We start from the raw sequence: 18,639 nt of genomic DNA on the forward strand, positions 1-18,639 counted from the left end.
CACCACTCTGATTGGCAGTTCAGCCACGAGAAGAAAATGGTTTGGGAAAGTCCTGTCAGCCTGTCGCTGTAGTGTCCATAATTTCACCCACTGCTTCACCCACCCCTTGTTTTTTGTCTCCCTGACCTCCTTTGTTCTTCCACAACCAAAAGACCAAGGACAGACAACATCAGTGCCATTTGCAATGTCTTATCAGACATATTCTCCTTTAGCATCAGTTATAAATAGCAGCTGTGTTGAATGAAAGCTGCTTTGTTTACACTTGTATTTCTGCAGTCCAGCTCTTCTTCTTTCCCTTTCTGAATGATGAATATACTGGAATCTAAGGGATCAGTTGTCTACTGCACATTTTTAATCTGTTTTGAGGTTTTTTTGTAGCTGTTTTCCTTTGAACTTTTCTCTTTACCATTTGTTGTGTAATACTTTACAAGACTTCTTTTAAAATGCATTATTTTTAAAGTCTTACTGTACAGTGACACCAAAATTTAAGTCATAAGCCCAAATAATTATCTTCTTTTCTCCAGTGCTGAGGTTGCTTATATGAGAATTTTTTTTGACTTTCAGTGGCATTTAATTGAGCTTAAACAGTAACATTAGACTTTTTCTTTAAGGAAAAATTACATCTTGCTGTCGTAGGGTGAAGAATTCCTGACAGGTCTATAAAGAAAGTAATAATACAGTCAAGCCCTGTGTGTCCAATTACAGTTGTTATGAAAGTGCAAGATAATTTTGGGTCAGTCTTTATTGCTTTAAAACACAAATATTTATTTACCACTAGATAGATAACACTGAAGAAGAACTGAGAATTGACTGAAGTGCTCTGGATTTTGTATTTTATATGTGGTGAAAAGACAGGTTGAATTTAACCTCCATTCTTTTTTTCTGATGAACTGTGCACCACCACTCCTGTGGATGACACTTAAGTAATTCGGTTATATGTGATTCTGACACAGCAGTGTGTACAAATGAACTGCAGGGTGCCAAAATTAGCAGCAGTCAGCAGGTTAATGATGTGTGTAAACCCCAAGAGAGCCCTGCTGCAGTCTGCCTGTTTTTTCTCAGTATAGTGCAGTGTTAGCAGCATTTTCTGTTATTCTTTTAAAAGGGATGCATTGGATGGCAGAGACAGACTGGTAAAAGTAGAATGGGCATCTGAAACTAATTCCAAATCTACCCTCCAGCTGGTGGGGACCTACTGGATGTACCTGACACAAATGACAGCAATCAGCAGTAAGAGTAAGAGCAGCCTATTGCCTCCATGAGCTGCGTGTCACTGCCACTGCTACAGTAACTTTACAATACATGGAATATCACCAAACATATCCTGATAGTCATATTTTAAATAGGCAGGCTACAAACTACTCTCTATCCAGAGAACCAAGTATTAACAATCATAGTATTTTGCAGTGGCGGGCCGTGCATTTGGTACCTGGGCCTTCAGTGGAGACTTACCCGACTTAATTCACCTCTTAATACCACCACTGTACGTCGCAATTATAGAAACCATCAATGCTATACAAAAACGCAATATAATAAAGTGTGGCATTACAGAGAGAGGGGAATTTCGCACATTGAGGGTGAATACCGTTTTTACTAAAGCAAGAAACCCAGTTAAGACAACTCCAAAACCTCTACACTACAACTGCAACTGATCTCTGCATTTCAGTTCCATCGTAAGCCCTTTTCTAGTTTTGCTCTGAACAACCAATCAGAGGACGGAAAAAATGCTGACATCATTGTGGGCCAGCTAACTGGCCCTGTGAGGCGAATTTGAAATCTGACTGGTTAAAGAAACAGTCCCATTGCTAATATAGTTTAAGTTACATGGGCCAGCACTTCTGATTCTGAAGGCCCTGGGCAGATTAGATTGACATGGCAACACATAGAGGCTGAAATCTGATTGGACAAAAAAATCTAACATCCACATACACGTTCTGGGAACGATGCAGCCAAGAGAAATACTACAAAATGAAGAGAACAGACTGTTGGGAATAAATTAATACAATTTCATGGAACAAATATTAGAATTTAGGTTGTAAATGTAGGTCAGTGCTTCTAATAGTGTTTAGGCCAGCAGAGAAGGCCTTGCTGGCCCTGACGGCCCGCTACTGGTATTTTGCTAAATAAGCTCATAACCAGAGATAAGCAAACCTCTTACTAACCTTTCACAGGATATAAGAAATGATACAATCATCAGTGAGCAGGAGAAAAATTCAAGTATCTGTACACGGGAAATAAAGCAGATGTACTGTAGATACACAACATTGCACAGACAGAGCACAGAAGTATCTGGATGGTTAGCCTACATATATTTTGTCATCAGGCCCAGACATTCAACATGTTTTCATCCCAGGGCGTTAAATACTGACACTCTGTCAAGTAACTTTTGCATGTCATACTGATGGTGGCTTTGGTGTCTGTATGAGACACACATAACAGTGTTAACGCACTCACGTCTGTGTGAAGCAAACACCTCAGTTTCACACACAAAAACTAGATGTTGCTCTGGGTGTCATTTGCTGACCTGAGTGGGTTAACAGTGTACTGTATTGACCACTTTGTACATCTCATGCGTATGCCAAAGGTACCTTTTTGCATCTGTATGTGACACACTGGGTCAGTTTGATGTCCTGGGAATTACAACAAACAACAGGGTGAAAGCAGAGATACTGGATTCTGCATTCTGCTGTGTTCACATTCAGTCAGATGCATCAGAACTCATTGGATGACATCATTCATCATCAGTCAGCCGGACAACAACCGTAAACATACGACCAAAGCAACCAAACAGCTTTTCAGGGTGAGAAAGTCGAATATTGTTTGCTGGTTGAGTCGGTCACCGGCTGAGCTGCGTTCTTGTTGCTGAGGAGCACGCTAAAGACAGAGACCCCATAACAAGCAGAGCTGAAGGCGGCTGCAGCAAAGGCCCGGGAGAGCGCCACCGGGGAAGCTGCAAAGTGTTTGCTGATATCTATGGCTCAAAGATTACAGTCAGTCACTGACGTGCCAGTACAGAACCTAAATTGTTCATCAGTGTAATGCACCTACAGTAAAATGAGCTGACATGACAGAACAACTAGATGGGAGTGAGCTGTTTGGTGAGGACTCAGTCTTCTGGTATTGCAACACAAGCCAAGTATTCAGCTTCAGTACCTCCTTCCTGCTGTTCTGCAGAATGATCAGATTATGCATCCTGTAAAGTTGACCTCTGCATACTGTCTATATAAACATGATTAGGCTGACTGAAATCTAGTAGGTGTTATGATCCAGATCCATGATGGGGCTCTTCATCTTTAGTAAACTGCTTTTGATGACTCTTCTGCTCCAGTTCTCTGAAGAGAGTGAGTTCAATGATTTTACAGACTTTATACACTTTAGTACATAAACTGTACTCATAATACTGCTTTCAGGCTATTTTTATATTGTCATCTTCCGTGGTGGAAAGTAACTAACTACATTTACTCAAGTACTGTACTTAAGTACAATGCTGACGTCTTTTTACTCCTCTACATACATTTTTTTTTAGGAATGTTCCATTCTGCACAATGAGTACTGTTACTTTTAGCACTTTGTACTTTTACTTAAGTAATATTTTGAATGCAAGACTTTTATTTGTAACAGAGTATTTTTACCCTGTGGTATTGCTATTTTTTACTTAAGGGATCTGAGTACTTCTTCCATCACTGGTCATTTTCATAACGGAATAGAATTTAATATATTATTCTGATAGGCCTTATATGCATTTATAACCAAAAATAAGTACAGTATGATCATTATGAATTTGTTGAATTTATCTGGGTAATAATGGATGTCATAAATGTGATTATGTTTTTTGTTTGTATGTTTTTGTGTCACGTGTTATTTCATGCCTTTAAGTCAGTAAATGGAACAATATGTCCAGTGATGATCTGAATTCCCAGCCCAAGTCCTTGTGTAATTAGGCTTATGTGAATTAATGAATTTAATTTTCAATAGCTGATTGTCTCATTGTTCCTATAAATGAATTAATGTTCAGAAATGGAACCTCCAAACAGAGTTGCCAATCATTCAAAAGGACCTTGTCTTCTCCAGACACAGAGCGGAAAACACACACAACAGCTAAACCTGACAACTCTGTGCGTTATGGCGAGTTCTGCCTGCGTATTTCTGAAGACTCTCTTGGGACCAGCTCCAAACCAAGTACCCAACTGCCTACAAAGTCAGCTCTCCCCACCCAACAGCCAACCCAACACAAGCAGCCCATCCAACCAACTAAGAAATCAATCCCACTGCTTATACAAACAACAACAGAGCCACCCCATCCAGACAGTCAGTCAGTCCAACCAAACTCAGAGCCAACCCCAACATCGACCCAACTGCCTGCACAGACAGACCAGCCAGAGGTTGTCACCCAGGAACAAAATAACATGATGACCACCGCTGCTGTACTCGAGCAAGGTGAGGCCTTTTTTGGTGTCCTGTGAACCTGCAACGGCACAAGGTTGCCTATTGCATTTTTAATGTTTATGTAAACATTTATTGATTGTTATTATTGGTAGATCTTTGTCTACACTGATTTTGACTGCTATCAGGGTAACAGTTAGTTGTATAGAAGTTATAATTATTAAACACTTTAACAGCTTTTAAAAATCAAAGTCCCACAAGTAATTACTCAGACTTTAAAAAGTGCTTTAAGTGTTTGTTTTTTTTTGAAGAATATATTAAGAATTGAAGAATATACAATTTACTCATAATGTAAGTTGCTAAAATTTGTCCTTAAACTCCACAAGTCATCCCTAAATGTCGCTGCACAATGGAAGATATGAAACAGCCAGCTGAAACCTCCCCAGTCAGCAGCCTAACCATATGGTTCCCAAGTGAAATGTGTAACACAATTGAAATCATGTAAGTATTATGTGTGTGTGTGTGTGTGTGTGTGTGTGTGTGTGTGTGTGTCTGTGTGTGTGTGTGTGTGTTGAACAGGCATCAGCCCACCTACAGTTTATCAACAGAATACAATATCACGTGAAATAACAATTTTTTAAAATGTGATCCTATGTGAACAAAGTTTGTTTCTTGGTCCATTTGTCCAGTTTCAGTAAAAGCAATAGTTTTTAGCCATGCTGGCAATGTGGGCAAGTCTTTCAGTCGGTTTGTCTACCATTCATTTTAGGATGCTAAATGCAAAAGATGTGGTGAACGTAACCTGCTAAATGCTGTACCTACCTAAGAATAGCCTCAAATAGCTGCTAGCATGGCAGTGATTTGTAAATAAGCTTATAATGCAGATGAATAAACTGTGCTGCAAAAGAATAAACCCTAGTTCTTGTTTTCCAGAGGGACACTGCTGGATGGCAGGGAGGTGTGTGTGACACCAGGGCGCTTCATTGCCTTGAGGTAGGCTAAGTTGTTACTACCTGAAGTGGAACAGATCAGTATTGATATGTTCACATATCAATTGGATCAACCAACTGTCTATTAACCTTCCATTAGATTTCTCCTTAAAGCCACCTAGCACTGAATTTTATATTTGCAGAGCAGCGCCTTCTGTGGTTGCAGGCAGCAACTGCACAATAATGGAAGATACTATTAGAAAATTTAGCAAAGAGCGATAAAGTCAGCAAAGTTTTCTAATGTTAGCTAACATTAGACATGAAAAGTTCATGGCTATACGAAGCCAAGTAAACTTAAGGATATAGCACTAAAATCCCAGAGTGTCCTGATTAAAGCAAAGGGGACTTTATTGCTCAAGATTTCAGATTTGTATTGTAAGAGAAGGCCTGTTATTTGTTTCTTCAAAAGTTACACAGTCCCACTTTAAATGTTACTTTGATATAATTTTGAAAAAGATGCTCCCTGAGATTAGTTTTGCTAGGGTGGGATGTCTGAGTCTCTCTCTCCATTCAAAGAGAGCATCACCGGTTGTGAACAGGCCATAACATACACATCAAAACCAAGACAGGTGAATATGTTCTGTAAAGTAACTGCAATGTGGTGATGACCGTGTCATCTTCTCACTGTTAAGTGGAGGAACAGTATTGACATAATGTTTTCCTTCAAGGTGACTTGTTGATAAGAACATATTACTCATCCAACCCCTAGCCGCTCGGTTAAGCATGAAACCAAGACTTTGGCCACATCTCCTGCTCCACTGGACACAACCACAGAGTTACCCATCACTACTCAGCCTTCTGTGAAAAAAACCACTGAAGAGATGCCACGTGTGCTCAGTGACCGTTCAGAGGATGCATGTGAGTCTTGTCATGAAAGAGCAGCACATTATATGAAAACACGATGACAAATACTGCGCAGTATTTTCTAGATGAAAGGTTTGTGTAATGTGGCTTCACAGTGTCTGACAGATGCAAACCATGCGAATCCCTGACAAGCTTGAATGATATTGACCCAGCAATTGTACAGGTCCTGATCGTGGAGAAGCAGCCATCTCCTTGTCCTGTCTATCTTAAGTAAGTAACAAAGTTAAATTTGTACTGAAATTAATATGTTGGGACTGAGTTTGGAAATACATCCACTGTAATATGAAAATTTTGAATACAAGAATTGGTTAAATTCAATACTGAACATAAATAGAGTGACAGTTAAAAAGTATTGTAATCCTTAAAATGTTCCACCAAAACATAATCATGAATACAATCCGGTCTTATCAACAGCTTCATGTAGATATTTGGAGTAATATGATGGAAGACAGTGATCAGCAGATATCACTTAAATCAAAACTCATAGACATTCTCCTTAATTTGTCTACATAACTGTGGCATCATCTTATAAAAAAAACAAAAGAATAATATATCTTTTTCTTCCCTGACTTACAGTGTCACTCTGAAAAATGGTCGTGAGTCCTGCTTGGTGCTGGACCCGCTGGACTTGAAGCAAATGATGATGATGCTGGAAGATAAATTTGCCTGGACAAGAATGAACAGTTTGTTAAACATGTCCTTTTAAAAATTGTTTGGGTGTCCACAGTTAGAGAGTTCATCAGCTGTCTTGTTTTTGTCCAACCAATATCCCAGAACCCAGTAACACTGAATTTACTATAAGACCCAGAACAACAGTGAATTCTCACAGAACCTGGAACTCAAGGTCAAAGGTCAAAGTGTTTATTTGTCATATGCACAGTTAGGAAACATGTTTCCCTGTACAATGAAATTCTTACTTTGCCGTCCACATGAATGCCACAAAATACAAATGAAATATAAAGTAGATGAATAAGTAACACAAAATCTAAGGCACTTTAAGCAGCAAATGTAGCAATATAATAAAAATATATAAGAATATAACAGAATGTATGCTGCATGGGAGCAGCTTGTGCAGCAGTCAACAGCCAATGTGCAATTATGCATGTGCAAACAGAATGTAAATAGTACATCACATATTTCCTGGTAATAAACTCCTCAGCTGTTTAGGAGTCTAATGGCAGAGGGAAAGAAAGAGTTTTTCAGTCTAGTGGTCCTGCATTTCACACTTCTGATCCTCCAGCCAGAGGGCAGAGAAGTGAACAGTCCGTGCTGGGGGTGGGTGGGATCTTTGAGGATAGAGGCAGCTTCTTGGGCCTTCTTGACCAGCTGTGTGGTGTAACGCATCTTAGCTTGAAAAACATGAAATGAGTTGATTAATAATAGAATTAATTTTTATGTCAACTGAGTGACCATTGCTGCACTATATAGCACATTTATGTTGTCATTTATGTTCCTGAAGGCAAAGATGGGTGTCGCTGCAGAGACAGAGAGAAAAAAGATCCATTTGAAATGCTTGCACACAAAACCACGTTTATCTGGCCTCCAGGGGAAGGATGTCACTCAGCTGACATCATGTGTGTGTCTGTGTGAATTGACTGGGAAATATAAAAAAATATAAAAAAATATATGGAAAATACACTGTAAAACATGGTCCAGGAGTTTCATGAAATCAACTACTTTTCTTGTTAAAACAAATATGTAAGTTTTACTAATTTCAAGCTAATTCAACTTAGTTTAAAAATTTCAGGCCACTTTAGAACTTAGAAACATGACTTGTTGATTGGGTTGAATGAATGCTGACAGTTCACTCAACTCATTAACTGAAGTTTTGCTGGAGAGTTAAAACGAAACTCTTCTTTTTTGGATTTTGAAAAGCCGATTCAGCGTGGAAAGTTTCTCTTTGCTTGTAATACATGTTAAACTACGTCATGGTTGTCTCTTTTTCTAATAATGAAAATGATGCACACCATGATGGAGGTTAGTACTGAATTCAGTCACTACCCTCACACACTCTGGCTCTGACAAGATGGGATCAGTCTAATATGCTGTGCTTGTACTGCCATTAACAACTATAGCTGTGAAGTTCTGTTTGTCAGATGAAGAACTGATACTTTAAACTAAGAAACAGAAATGGAAAACAGACTTGTCTGTAATACGTTTCCATGCATTTGGAAGTTGAGTCAATTTAACATCTTTAGTTTATTGGTTTTCTCAAGTTCAGTTAACTTAGCTGAGTTAGTTTAACATTGTCAAAACTCACAAAACAACAGTGAACTAACTGTTCAGCCTGGGTTTATTCATGTTTTCAAGGCAACAGAGGAGCTTTTGTTTCTAAGTTGAACCAGCTTGAAATGATTTACAGTGTATATGAACAAATATTTTAGAAATGAATGGTCATGAAAAGCATTCCTCCATATTGTTTGACCTCATATCTAGTATTCACAATGTGTTTTTCTAAACTTAATGAAACTGTATTGCAAACTGCCTTTAACCCGTGTTTTCCAGTGAGATTTCAGTAGGCAGCGAAGATGTGTGTGTTGCTGCATCCAGCGTCTTGGAGTACCTTACATCTCTTATTCTCTAAGTTAATAATACAATAAAATACACAGCACAGAGTTAGGACTGTCCTTTGTTGTAGAATATTAGGAAATGTGAATTTTGGTTCTTAGTAGTTTCACCCTCCCCAAAGCCATCACCTTTCCCCCAACAACACAGCTCTCACATTAATCAAAAATGCCATTTTGAAAGCATATCACTCATGTGGTACAGCGGGTAGCATCCACAGGAGCCTTTTGATGTGATCCTTTGCACAATAAGCAATATAGCTAAGTGGGGTAGATTTGGATGATCCTGAATAACCAGGACATTATTTCAAGAAAGGCATTTCTATTTTTTAATGCATGTTTTCAATGCTATGAGCTTTGAATTTTTGTGGAGGCAGAAATCTTATAGACAGATACCTCAAAGCTGGTCAAATAAAACCATAAATATCTGCATAATTGGCCTCCAAAAGATGTTTAACCATTACAAAAATGTTAATGTATTTTTTAATATATTTGCTAACCCTTAAAGTTTCTATAGCTTGTCACATGATAGCTGCTTCCTTGTTGACACCCTGGTGGATGTGCCCTAAATGTAACATCAGTAATCACTTGCTGTAAGTTGACTTGTTGATATGTATGTACCCACCCCCAGCCGCTGGCCTGAACGTCCACATGAAAAAGATCTCCGTACCGAGACTCATCCAATGCCAGAAAAGACATTAATTGAGGTTCTTTCAGACGGTGAGTTTTACTGTGAATGAATAACAGTTTTTATACAAGTTAATGATAGATAAAAAAGTTAAGGAAGTTTATAGAAGAGAGTCATTAATTAAGGCTTCAGCAGCTAAATAAGCGTTAAAATCCATCAGTGATGTTTCAATACACTGCTCTTCTCCAGCAGTGATACTAGCACGTGAGCCACGTATCATACATAGCACACAGTACATCCACATTGGTGGTGGCCGGAGGCATGTGTTAATAATTTGACACACAGCAAAAATGGATGCAAAGTGATAAACACTTTACAATAAACAACCAAAGGCCTGTGATTTTGTATAGAGTTGGTTCAGTGGTGAAAATTTTGAACAAATGTGTGATCAATAAAATGAAGTTGAGCCAAATGAGATACGGTAAACCTGAGGCTTTTCTGACAGGTGTGTGACTGTGAACGAGGAGTGACTGAGTGGTGTTTTTATGTGCCATATGCTGGTTGGATGGCAGTGAAATAGTGGCATAGTCAAAGTGACATACAGTACCACCAACAATATGATATTAAAGCAAAACTGGCACACTGCTCATATACTCTCTGGAAAGTCAGTTTTGGCTGAGATAAACTGTTGAGACTGGGACCAGAGTCAATTGATAGTATACCAAAGTGACTGCACATGTCATTTACTAACTCAGAAAGTGTGTTTTGTATGGTTTCTATCTATGGTTTTTATCTAGCTTTTGAAGCAGAACCCATGTGCCTAGGCTTCATTTCCTTTGTGGATTGGAACAGTCTTGATCCAAAGGATATAGAATTCTTCCAAATGGATGTGCTGAACCCTGGTTGTCCTGTCCTCATTGTGTAAGACTCCTGCTAATGTGATACTGACTCTTTAATACTAAGTTAAAACCTGCATTGTTGGAAATTAATTTATATCTTTTTGAAACCTTTTCAGAATGTTTCAGAATCATTTTGATCTAGAGCTTTCCAGAGATAAGAAATGATGTCACATAGTAGGTTTTTGCATTACATAATATAATTGTAATATTTTTTGGTTCACAGAGTCAAGCTGAAAAATAAACATGTCCTCTGTATGGACTTGTCCCATCCAAAGATCGAAGCTATGCTGGAGAAGCTGAAAGTCATATCCCTCTGATCTGGTGGGGGAGGGATTAAAAGGTGGACAATGGTTGGGACAACAAGGGTGGGGTGCGAAAGGCATAGAGGTGACAACTTTGTGCATTTTATTTGTAATCCTTTATGATGTAGGACCAAATACCTGAAGAACTAATGACTTTTCCATCAGTGTGATCTAACTTGCAGTCTGTGCTAATTAGCAAATGCTAATATATGAAAGTAAGATTGTGACATTATATACCTGCTTAACATCAGCATGTTACTATTGTCACTGTGAAAATTCTAGCATGCAGACATTACTGTTTGGTTTAAAGCACCACTGTGCATTGATACAGTCCCACAGTGCTGCTGGCATGACTGTTCTTGCCTCTTAACAGTCAGAGTGAAAACCTATTTAACCATACCTGGAACGCATAAACTAACTGTAAGAGACAAGAACTAGCAAATAGTCTGCCACTGACTTTCACATTGTCAATGATCTTTCAAACTGAGTCCATAAATTATAGCAAATTATATTAAATGCTCCCTCTGGTATATTAGTATTTGTATTTACTTTGAATATTAGGACCTGCCATTTGTACCCTAATATGCTGTAAAATGTATGTGCTTTATTATGTATGCGTGCGGTTGTTCTGTTCACTGCAGAGCCTGTGAAGTTACAGAGCTTATATAAATCTAGTCTCAGGTCTTCTTAGAGATCCATATAACTATATTAACCAGTACAAACATTTTAATAAAATGCTGAACATATTCTTTTACGTTTGATTTTGCCTGACTTTTTCTGAGGGGCAGACTGAAACAATAAGACAAACCGGATGCATCCAGTTCCCTATACAAACTGTGACAAATGTCTTTTCTACAGAGAACCCGAAGACCAAGAATCACGCATGCCTACAAACACTTGTTTTCATTTACCTTCATTATTAGAACTGCCTGCATATACTGTGTTGTACAGCAGCGCCACCTCCTGAATGCAAGTGAGATCAGCATTTTCTGCCTGAGATGGCCTGTGTACTGTAAAGCAGTAAATACCTGAAACCCTCCAAATCAACTACTGGAAACTGAAAACACTAAAACAAAGGCTGAAAAATATTAAATATTGATCCAGTTTTTTATTTTGACTTTGACATGTTTATTGCAATCTGATTTAAGTTACAAATCATGACTGTACAGGCTTTTCACAGTGATTTAAACATCATAGCTTTTACAGTATTTCCAGGACCAGGACTTTCAAAGTGTCATAGGCCTTGTCTTTGGTTCACAAACTTGCGAAGTTCCCTAATTGCAGAGGTGTTCATTGTTTATAATAACACGTTACACAGGATAGAACTACACATTTTAAGATCTCATATTCATGTTCGTTCCATGATGGTCCTCATCTGATGAATATCATTCTGATACTGTGTAGTCTGATTGCAATTTAAGATGATAAGTGAGTCATTCCTTCATGTTGTCTGAGGCTTCTTCCATCTGCCAGAGCTGAAGGCAATTTCAGCTTGTCGGCACTTCAGATTCTCCAGTTGTTCCCCCAGGAGGTCAGAGGCATCCACAGTGTCCTCAAAGTCCCGCAGCAGGACCCTGTTCCCCAGCAATCCGCAACACTCCTTCAGCCTCTGGTTGTCTCTCTGCAGCCTGTTGCGTGCCTGCTTGGTCCTGGTCAGGAGGTCCCTCTTCCTGGCCACCGTAGCCTCCACCTCAGCCAGCTGCTCTCGCTTGGCCTGGATCTCCGTCTGGCTCCAGAAGAGCTTCTCTTTTATGTTTGACAGGAGCTGATAGGGCAGAAAACAAAACAAAAAAAACAAAATTTACCAACTACAGAAAAGAATTTGACACAATCTGTACCTGTGGATTCTTCAACTTACTTCCAAGCTGCTGCTCATCTTCTTCTGCAGCTTTAACAATTCCTCACTTTGTTTTTCAGCTTGTTTTTTTTGCTCTAGCCTCTGAACCTGCAACTGTTCAAACTGGAGCTGCAGGGTGTCCCTGCCATGTTCTTCCCAATCTCTGAGCTCTGCTTCCAGCTTGTGAATTTTGAGCTTTAGCTTGATGTGCTTGAGCCGCACCTTGATCAGATCATCCTGCCGAAGCTGCTCTGCTGCCAGGGTTGACTCCACTTTGGCCTGAGCAGCTTGTTTGCCCAGGCGTCGACTTAGCATTGTCACAGCTACGTCCTGCTTCAGTGCCATGAATGCTCGCCACTCATTGTCCACCTGAGGATGAAGGTAAGACAGTTTTGCACACTGATCAGTACACTATACACAATTAGCACTTCATGTAGTGTTCCCCTATTTACGGTGCTAATCTGTATTTGAGAAAAGATGTATATGAGTTATGTGCAGTTATATGGCAATACTTGCGTGGCCATGTGAGTGAGAGAACTTGCTAAATGTTGTATTTGTAATTCTTACATAGAGTACACTGGGTTTCTGCAATTTGCAAAAATCTTGCAGACTGCAATGTTTAAAATTTCACATTTTTTGATGAGAATTTTTCATGGCATTTTGTTGTGTTTGTTCCTGCGGCATTCCCATGTCGGCATAAAGTTTAAAGCAGGGTCTGTATGGCTTAGTATGCATGTCACATCTACCCAGCTCACTGTGTAGCAGCATGTGTAGCCTCCTTGTATTCCTTTTCCCCAATAGAGATTAAAGAGCAATTAAAGCTCCTGAAAACTTGGTTTTGAGCACTCCATCAAAATATGAAAATACAGTATATACATTATGTAGCAGTATGAGCCAGTGCTTATCCTCAGATCTTTAGGTTCATTTCTTCTGTTCATAAATCCTGGGAAATTAGTGTTAGCAGGTTTTGAGAACCATGTAAAAACCTACACAGGCTCTTGCAGTAGGACCAACCTTGTCCAGCTTCTCTTGGGCCTGTAACCGCAGCTCTTCTGTCTGCTGCTGGGCTGTCTCTGAGTCAGTGGTAAGCTGCTGTTTCAGGTCAGTCAAAATATTAATGTACTTCTCATACTCCTGAAGCTGCTCTGACACCTGAATTTTGCTGTCCAGCTGTCCTTCATCCCTGGCCTTCTTACGGAGGTACTCTGCCAGCTTCGTCTGGAGCTGGCTGCTGTGATGCCCTGCTTGATCTCTCTCCTTATACAGCTCCTGAAGAAGCTGCATGTACTCTTCATAGCTGATGCCTTCTTTGTCTAAAGGGGCAGGGCTGAAGTCCTCTTCTCTGTCCGCCTCTTCTTCCTCCTGTGCACGGGCTGTGTTTTCTCTCTGTGCGGTGTCAAGATGCAGTCTGGGAACTCCAATGTCATTACTGCTATTGATCTCAAAAACAATACTTTTCTCACTGGACACTGGTTGGTCATTGAGTTCATTCACCTTCCCGTCCAAGTCTTCACCTGTATTGTGGACACCATGGATCTCATTTCCACTGCTCTCCCCTAGCTCAGAGGTGGCTGCTTCTACAGCAGGCTCTTCAGTAGCTTTCATACTTTCATAGTTTTCTTCTTGAAGATCTGATGCAGCTATTTCAGCTGGGGCACCTTCTTTTTTATTTCCATTCACAGGAAGTGGAGAATTGTCCTTCTCACTGAATGAAGCTTCTGACGTGTTCTTCACCTCGTTTTCTTTATATTCTGCCTCTCCATCCATCTTTTTCAATAAAAATGATTCCCAAAAGTATTATTATACAATTTGTCTAGAAGCTATATGACTCCTGCACTTCTGCAGTCAATGAAACCCTTCGTTTTGTTTCGGTTGTCCGGGAAACTAGGATCGGGGACCAATCACAAGCGTCTTGAACCACACTCATTAATATTGATAAGCAGGATGTGAGGAGCTCGCGCTGCGATGCACGAGGTGCGCAGGCGCGCAGTTCTGCCTCCAACAACAAGAAGCAGGAGCCAGGCAACATGGCTGACCTGGGGAAGAAGTACTGTGTTAACTGCCTTGCAGATGTTACAGATCTTCGGCTTCGTTGCACCGACTGCCCCGATATCGAGCTGTGCCCAGAGTGCTTCTCAGCGGGCGCAGAAATTGGTAATCACCGGAGATGGCACGGGTACCAGCAGGTCGACGGCGGTCGGTTCTCTCTGTGGGGTCCCGAGGCAGAGGGAGGATGGACCAGCAGGGAAGAGCAGTCGCTGCTCGATGCTATCGAGCAATATGGATTTGGAAACTGGGTATATCGCTTTTTAAGTTGCTTACTTTATATCTGCAGAACATCATATGCACTCACAAGAGTCTGTTAAAAGTGCTTGAAACGTCAAGAGTAAATTTTAACTGGTAGTAATAATATTGCGACAACGTAAGTTATCTTTTGGGGCATAGTGTCGTAAAAGTTGGACGACTGAGCATTAAATACAAGCGGGACATAACGTGAAGCTCTGACTCCTGACTTGTAAAACAGAAGAACAGCCCGAAAGTTTAGTTTTGACAAGTGTTATACTATATTAAGTTTAAAAGCACAACAAACAATCTCTAACTAGAAACCAAAACCTGGACCACAGTAGGCCTCTACGCAATAATAATAATAATAATATGCTGTTCACTTACGTTAGGTGGTTGTAACATGTTACACAAACCAAGATACATCACTAATCTTATAAATTGAATTTCTAGGCCCATTCCTTAGTCGTAGACTACAGCTCTAGGGCCTTAATTTTTACCACTGCATGCCAAAAGCCATGAGTCTTGTTTAGAGTTGTAAGTAAGCATGTGATAATTTCTTAGTAATTCAGTAACTGTTTAGTGTACAAAAAGTAGGGAAATGCTTTAAAAACTAGTTGTTCAGAAAATACATTTTAGGAACTATGTAATTTGTTTCAGATTATAGGGAAAACGTGAATTTCATTGAAAGAATTGCTACATTTGAACCTAAGTAAACATGAATGAATCTTTTAGCAAAGTTAACTGGCTGCAGATGTATGTTCTGGAAATTAACTGGAAGGAAACTTCCAGAGCCTTACTTAAATGGCTAGGTTACAATAAATTACAATAAATTGGAAGTCTACCACTTGTATACTGTCTCTATTTCCCATGTTGTTGTTATTCAATTGCGCAGTTCTTTCACAAATACTTACTCAGAAATTATTAAAGGAAATACAGACATTTAAAATGACTTATTAACAAAAATATTCAAAATCCTTTAGCTTGTCAGAACCCACGGTGATATCTTCAGATTGCTTGTTTTGCCTGACCAACAGTCCAAAAGTCTGACGTATTCATATTACAAAAATAGACAGAAAGGCATTTGAGAAGCTGGAATATATAGGTAATTTTTTTTGATCAACTGATTTCAGCTCTGCTTTAGTTTCTAAGAAAACTACAAACTTCCTGTTTGTTTGCCTTTCAGGAGGACATGGCTGCCCATGTTGGAGCTTCCCGTACTCCACAGGAAGTTATGGAACACTATGTCACCATGTACATCCATGGAAACCTAGGTAAGGCCTGTATCCCAGACAGCATTCCCAACCGGGTGACCGACCACACCTGCCCAAGTGGGGGCCCCCTGTCGCCCAGCCTCACCACCCCTCTCCCCCCACTGGATATTAGCCTGACTGAACAGCAGCAGCTGGGCTACATGCCGCTTCGTGACGACTATGAGATTGAATATGACCAGGATGCAGAGAAGCTCATTAGCGGACTGTCTGTCAACTACGATGATGAGGATGTAGAAATTGAGATGAAACGTGCCCATGTGGACATGTATGTGCGCAAGCTCCGAGAGCGCCAGCGACGCAAGAACATCGCCCGAGACTACAATCTTGTGCCTACATTCTTGGGCCGAGACAAAAAAGACAAAGAGAAGGAGAAACCAGGGGCCCTGGGAGGCCTAGGCACTGCTGGTGGTGTGGGTGGGGGAGGAGCTGCTGGTGGTGCACTTGGATCAGGTTCCACAGCAGCAGGATCAGGTTCAGTACCAAGTACACCCAAGAGAAAGATCACCAAAGAAGAGAAGGAGCAGCGAGTCAGGCTGCGGGGGCTCTGTCAGTTCATGGCCCATCGGGAGTTTGAAGACTTCTTTGAGAATATGCATAAAGAGCGTGTGCTGAGGGCCAAGGTGCGTGAGCTGCAGCGCTACCGCCGCAACGGCATCACCCGCCTGGAAGAGTCTGCTGAGTATGAAGCAGCGCGCCACAAACGGGAGAAACGCAAGGAGAACAAAAGTGTGGTCACCTCCAAACGGGGCAGTGGAGGAGGGGGCGGGCTTGGCTCCGGGATTGGACTCGGAGGAGGAGGGGGAGGAGGCATTGCCGGAGGGTTGGGGGTTGGAGGTGGGATCAAAGAAGAGGGGAAAGATGGTGAGTTTGCTGCCATCGAGAATCTGACAGGCTTTGAGCTGCTATCAGACAGGGAGAAGGTGCTGTGTAACTCTCTCAACCTCAGCCCAGCACGCTACCTGACTGTCAAAACCATCATCATCAAAGACCACCTGCAGAAAAGGCAAGGCATCCCGGCTAAGAGCCGGCTGCCCAGCTATCTGGACAAGGTCCTGAAGAAGCGCATTCTCACCTTCCTCACAGAAAGTGGCTGGATATCCCGAGACGCCTCTTAGCGATCCATCATTGCTCATGAAGACAAGTTGATAAGCGCTGATAGCTTATTTGCTATAAGCTCTGGAGGCAGGAAAGAACTACTGGCTTTCACCTTTTTTCCCCCAGAGGTGATCTTCTGAATATCTACATTGCAAAGAGAGAGGATGCCCCATTGGAAAAATATATTTTCATACCAGGGTCACGATAAAAAAAACAAAAACCTATATTTTTGCATCTGGAAAGGGACGGCAGTGAAACTGTGGGTTCACAATACTGTGTCCATCTTGTTACTACATGATACTAACTACAGTGTTAACAAGTATCATGTATTGTTACTGCCACAGGTTTATTGGGGAAAACTGATGGCAGCAGTGGCTCTGATGGGAAACCTTAACGATCACCTTTGTGGTTGCAGATGTTTTTCGGGATCTCTTACCTGACTGGGTTAGCTTTGTTGGGTGTTTTATCAGTTAAAGCCACATTCGGTCATTTCCAGCTGGAAGTATTTTCTGACATTTTAAGGCCTTAATTTTCTTGAAATTGTCATACAACTTTAAGTAAGCTCTCAGATCTTTGCCCAGTTTCATCCCTTCATCTTGGCTACAAGGGGAGGAAAACAAAAAGCAACAGGGCTCAGCCATCATCTAGCTTTCTCTGGACTCAGCTCTTGCTGTTTCCTGAGTGTAGTTTGTATCAGAGCCCGACCCATATATCACCGTAGAGCGAGATCGATAAGGCTCAGGTATCAGGTCATATTGGCCGATAAATAACAAGAAATGCCAAAGATTAGTTAAGAAATTTAGCAGCAGCCTACATTTCATAGTCTGTCTACCAGAGAGCACTGGCAGGTTCATTTTTCAAATGTAAAACTGTTCATTCTGCATTAAGTGGTTGGTTATAATTCTTTAATAATTAAATTTATAGGATTCCAATCAGAAAAATTAAATCATGCTATCTTTGTTTTTTTAAAGAGCATCAGCTAATATATTGTATTTAAGTCTTAAAGCCCCAAATCTTAAGTACTTTTCTATAACCTAAAAATTTTTGTGCTATATAAGCAACAAGTTAAAAACATTTTTAAGAGAGTAATAATACTCAATCTGCTTGATCAGAACCATGTGGGTACCCCGCCCACTTCAAACCCCTGACAAGGCGCAGAGAAAACCGAAATGCTGATATTTCTAGACGTTTGCAGAGAAAGCTGTGTTCACATAGGAGCCCAGTGCTTGTTGCCAGAAGGTGAGTGAGAAAATATTTGTATCAGTTTCTATCAAAAATCCTTTATGGATCAGGCTCCAATTAGTATTTTATTCCAGCCTTCAGTTTGTCCCCATGAGATCATCATGGAGGAGAAACGCTTCCTTTTTGGGAACTTAACTTTGAATCTGCCCCCAAAAACTTTACTTAAAATGTTCTACTCTCCACATGGTACAGTACAGCTCAAGAAGCTGAATGTGTAAGGGCATTAACCCTTTACTCCAAGATTATTAGCACCAAGTGTATGTGTGTGTGTGTGTGTGT

At 40.5% G+C, this 18,639-nt stretch overlaps 3 protein-coding genes across 5 annotated transcripts; 2 read left to right on the plus strand and 1 right to left on the minus strand.

Moving 5' to 3' along the window:
- Positions 1-3,271: 3,271 nt before the first annotated feature.
- On the plus strand, positions 3,272-8,888 carry LOC109957266 (uncharacterized). Its single transcript, XM_020595003.1, has 9 exons — positions 3,272-3,341; positions 4,072-4,437; positions 4,770-4,884; positions 5,317-5,376; positions 6,082-6,230; positions 6,332-6,446; positions 6,813-6,919; positions 7,696-7,810; positions 8,742-8,888. The coding sequence occupies exons 1-9, from the start codon at positions 3,275-3,277 to the stop codon at positions 8,818-8,820; spliced, it is 1,173 nt and encodes a 390-aa protein (XP_020450659.1). The 5' UTR covers positions 3,272-3,274; the 3' UTR covers positions 8,821-8,888.
- A 2,847-nt stretch (positions 8,889-11,735) lies between these two features.
- Positions 11,736-14,255, minus strand: cfap184 (cilia and flagella associated protein 184). Of its 2 annotated transcripts, none has more exons than XM_020594889.1 (3): positions 13,481-14,255; positions 12,488-12,835; positions 11,736-12,394 (listed from the first exon to the last, which is right to left on the minus strand). In XM_020594889.1, the coding sequence occupies exons 1-3, from the start codon at positions 14,231-14,233 to the stop codon at positions 12,071-12,073; spliced, it is 1,425 nt and encodes a 474-aa protein (XP_020450545.1). In that variant the 5' UTR covers positions 14,234-14,255; the 3' UTR covers positions 11,736-12,070. The 2 variants fall into 2 exon arrangements, with proteins under 2 accessions (XP_020450545.1, XP_020450544.1); XM_020594888.1 differs by having other exon boundaries at positions 13,457-14,255.
- A 213-nt stretch (positions 14,256-14,468) lies between these two features.
- On the plus strand, positions 14,469-18,633 carry tada2b (transcriptional adaptor 2B). 2 transcript variants are annotated; one of them, XM_020594886.1, is made up of 2 exons: positions 14,469-14,763; positions 15,936-18,633. In XM_020594886.1, the coding sequence occupies exons 1-2, from the start codon at positions 14,494-14,496 to the stop codon at positions 17,136-17,138; spliced, it is 1,473 nt and encodes a 490-aa protein (XP_020450542.1). In that variant the 5' UTR covers positions 14,469-14,493; the 3' UTR covers positions 17,139-18,633. The 2 variants fall into 2 exon arrangements, with proteins under 2 accessions (XP_020450542.1, XP_020450543.1); XM_020594887.1 differs by lacking the exon at positions 14,469-14,763 and adding an exon at positions 15,180-15,854.
- Positions 18,634-18,639: the final 6 nt, after the last annotated feature.

This window comes from Monopterus albus, unplaced genomic scaffold, assembly GCF_001952655.1.
Source record: "Monopterus albus unplaced genomic scaffold, M_albus_1.0 scaffold25.1, whole genome shotgun sequence".
Classification (NCBI taxonomy): Eukaryota; Metazoa; Chordata; class Actinopteri; order Synbranchiformes; family Synbranchidae; genus Monopterus; species Monopterus albus.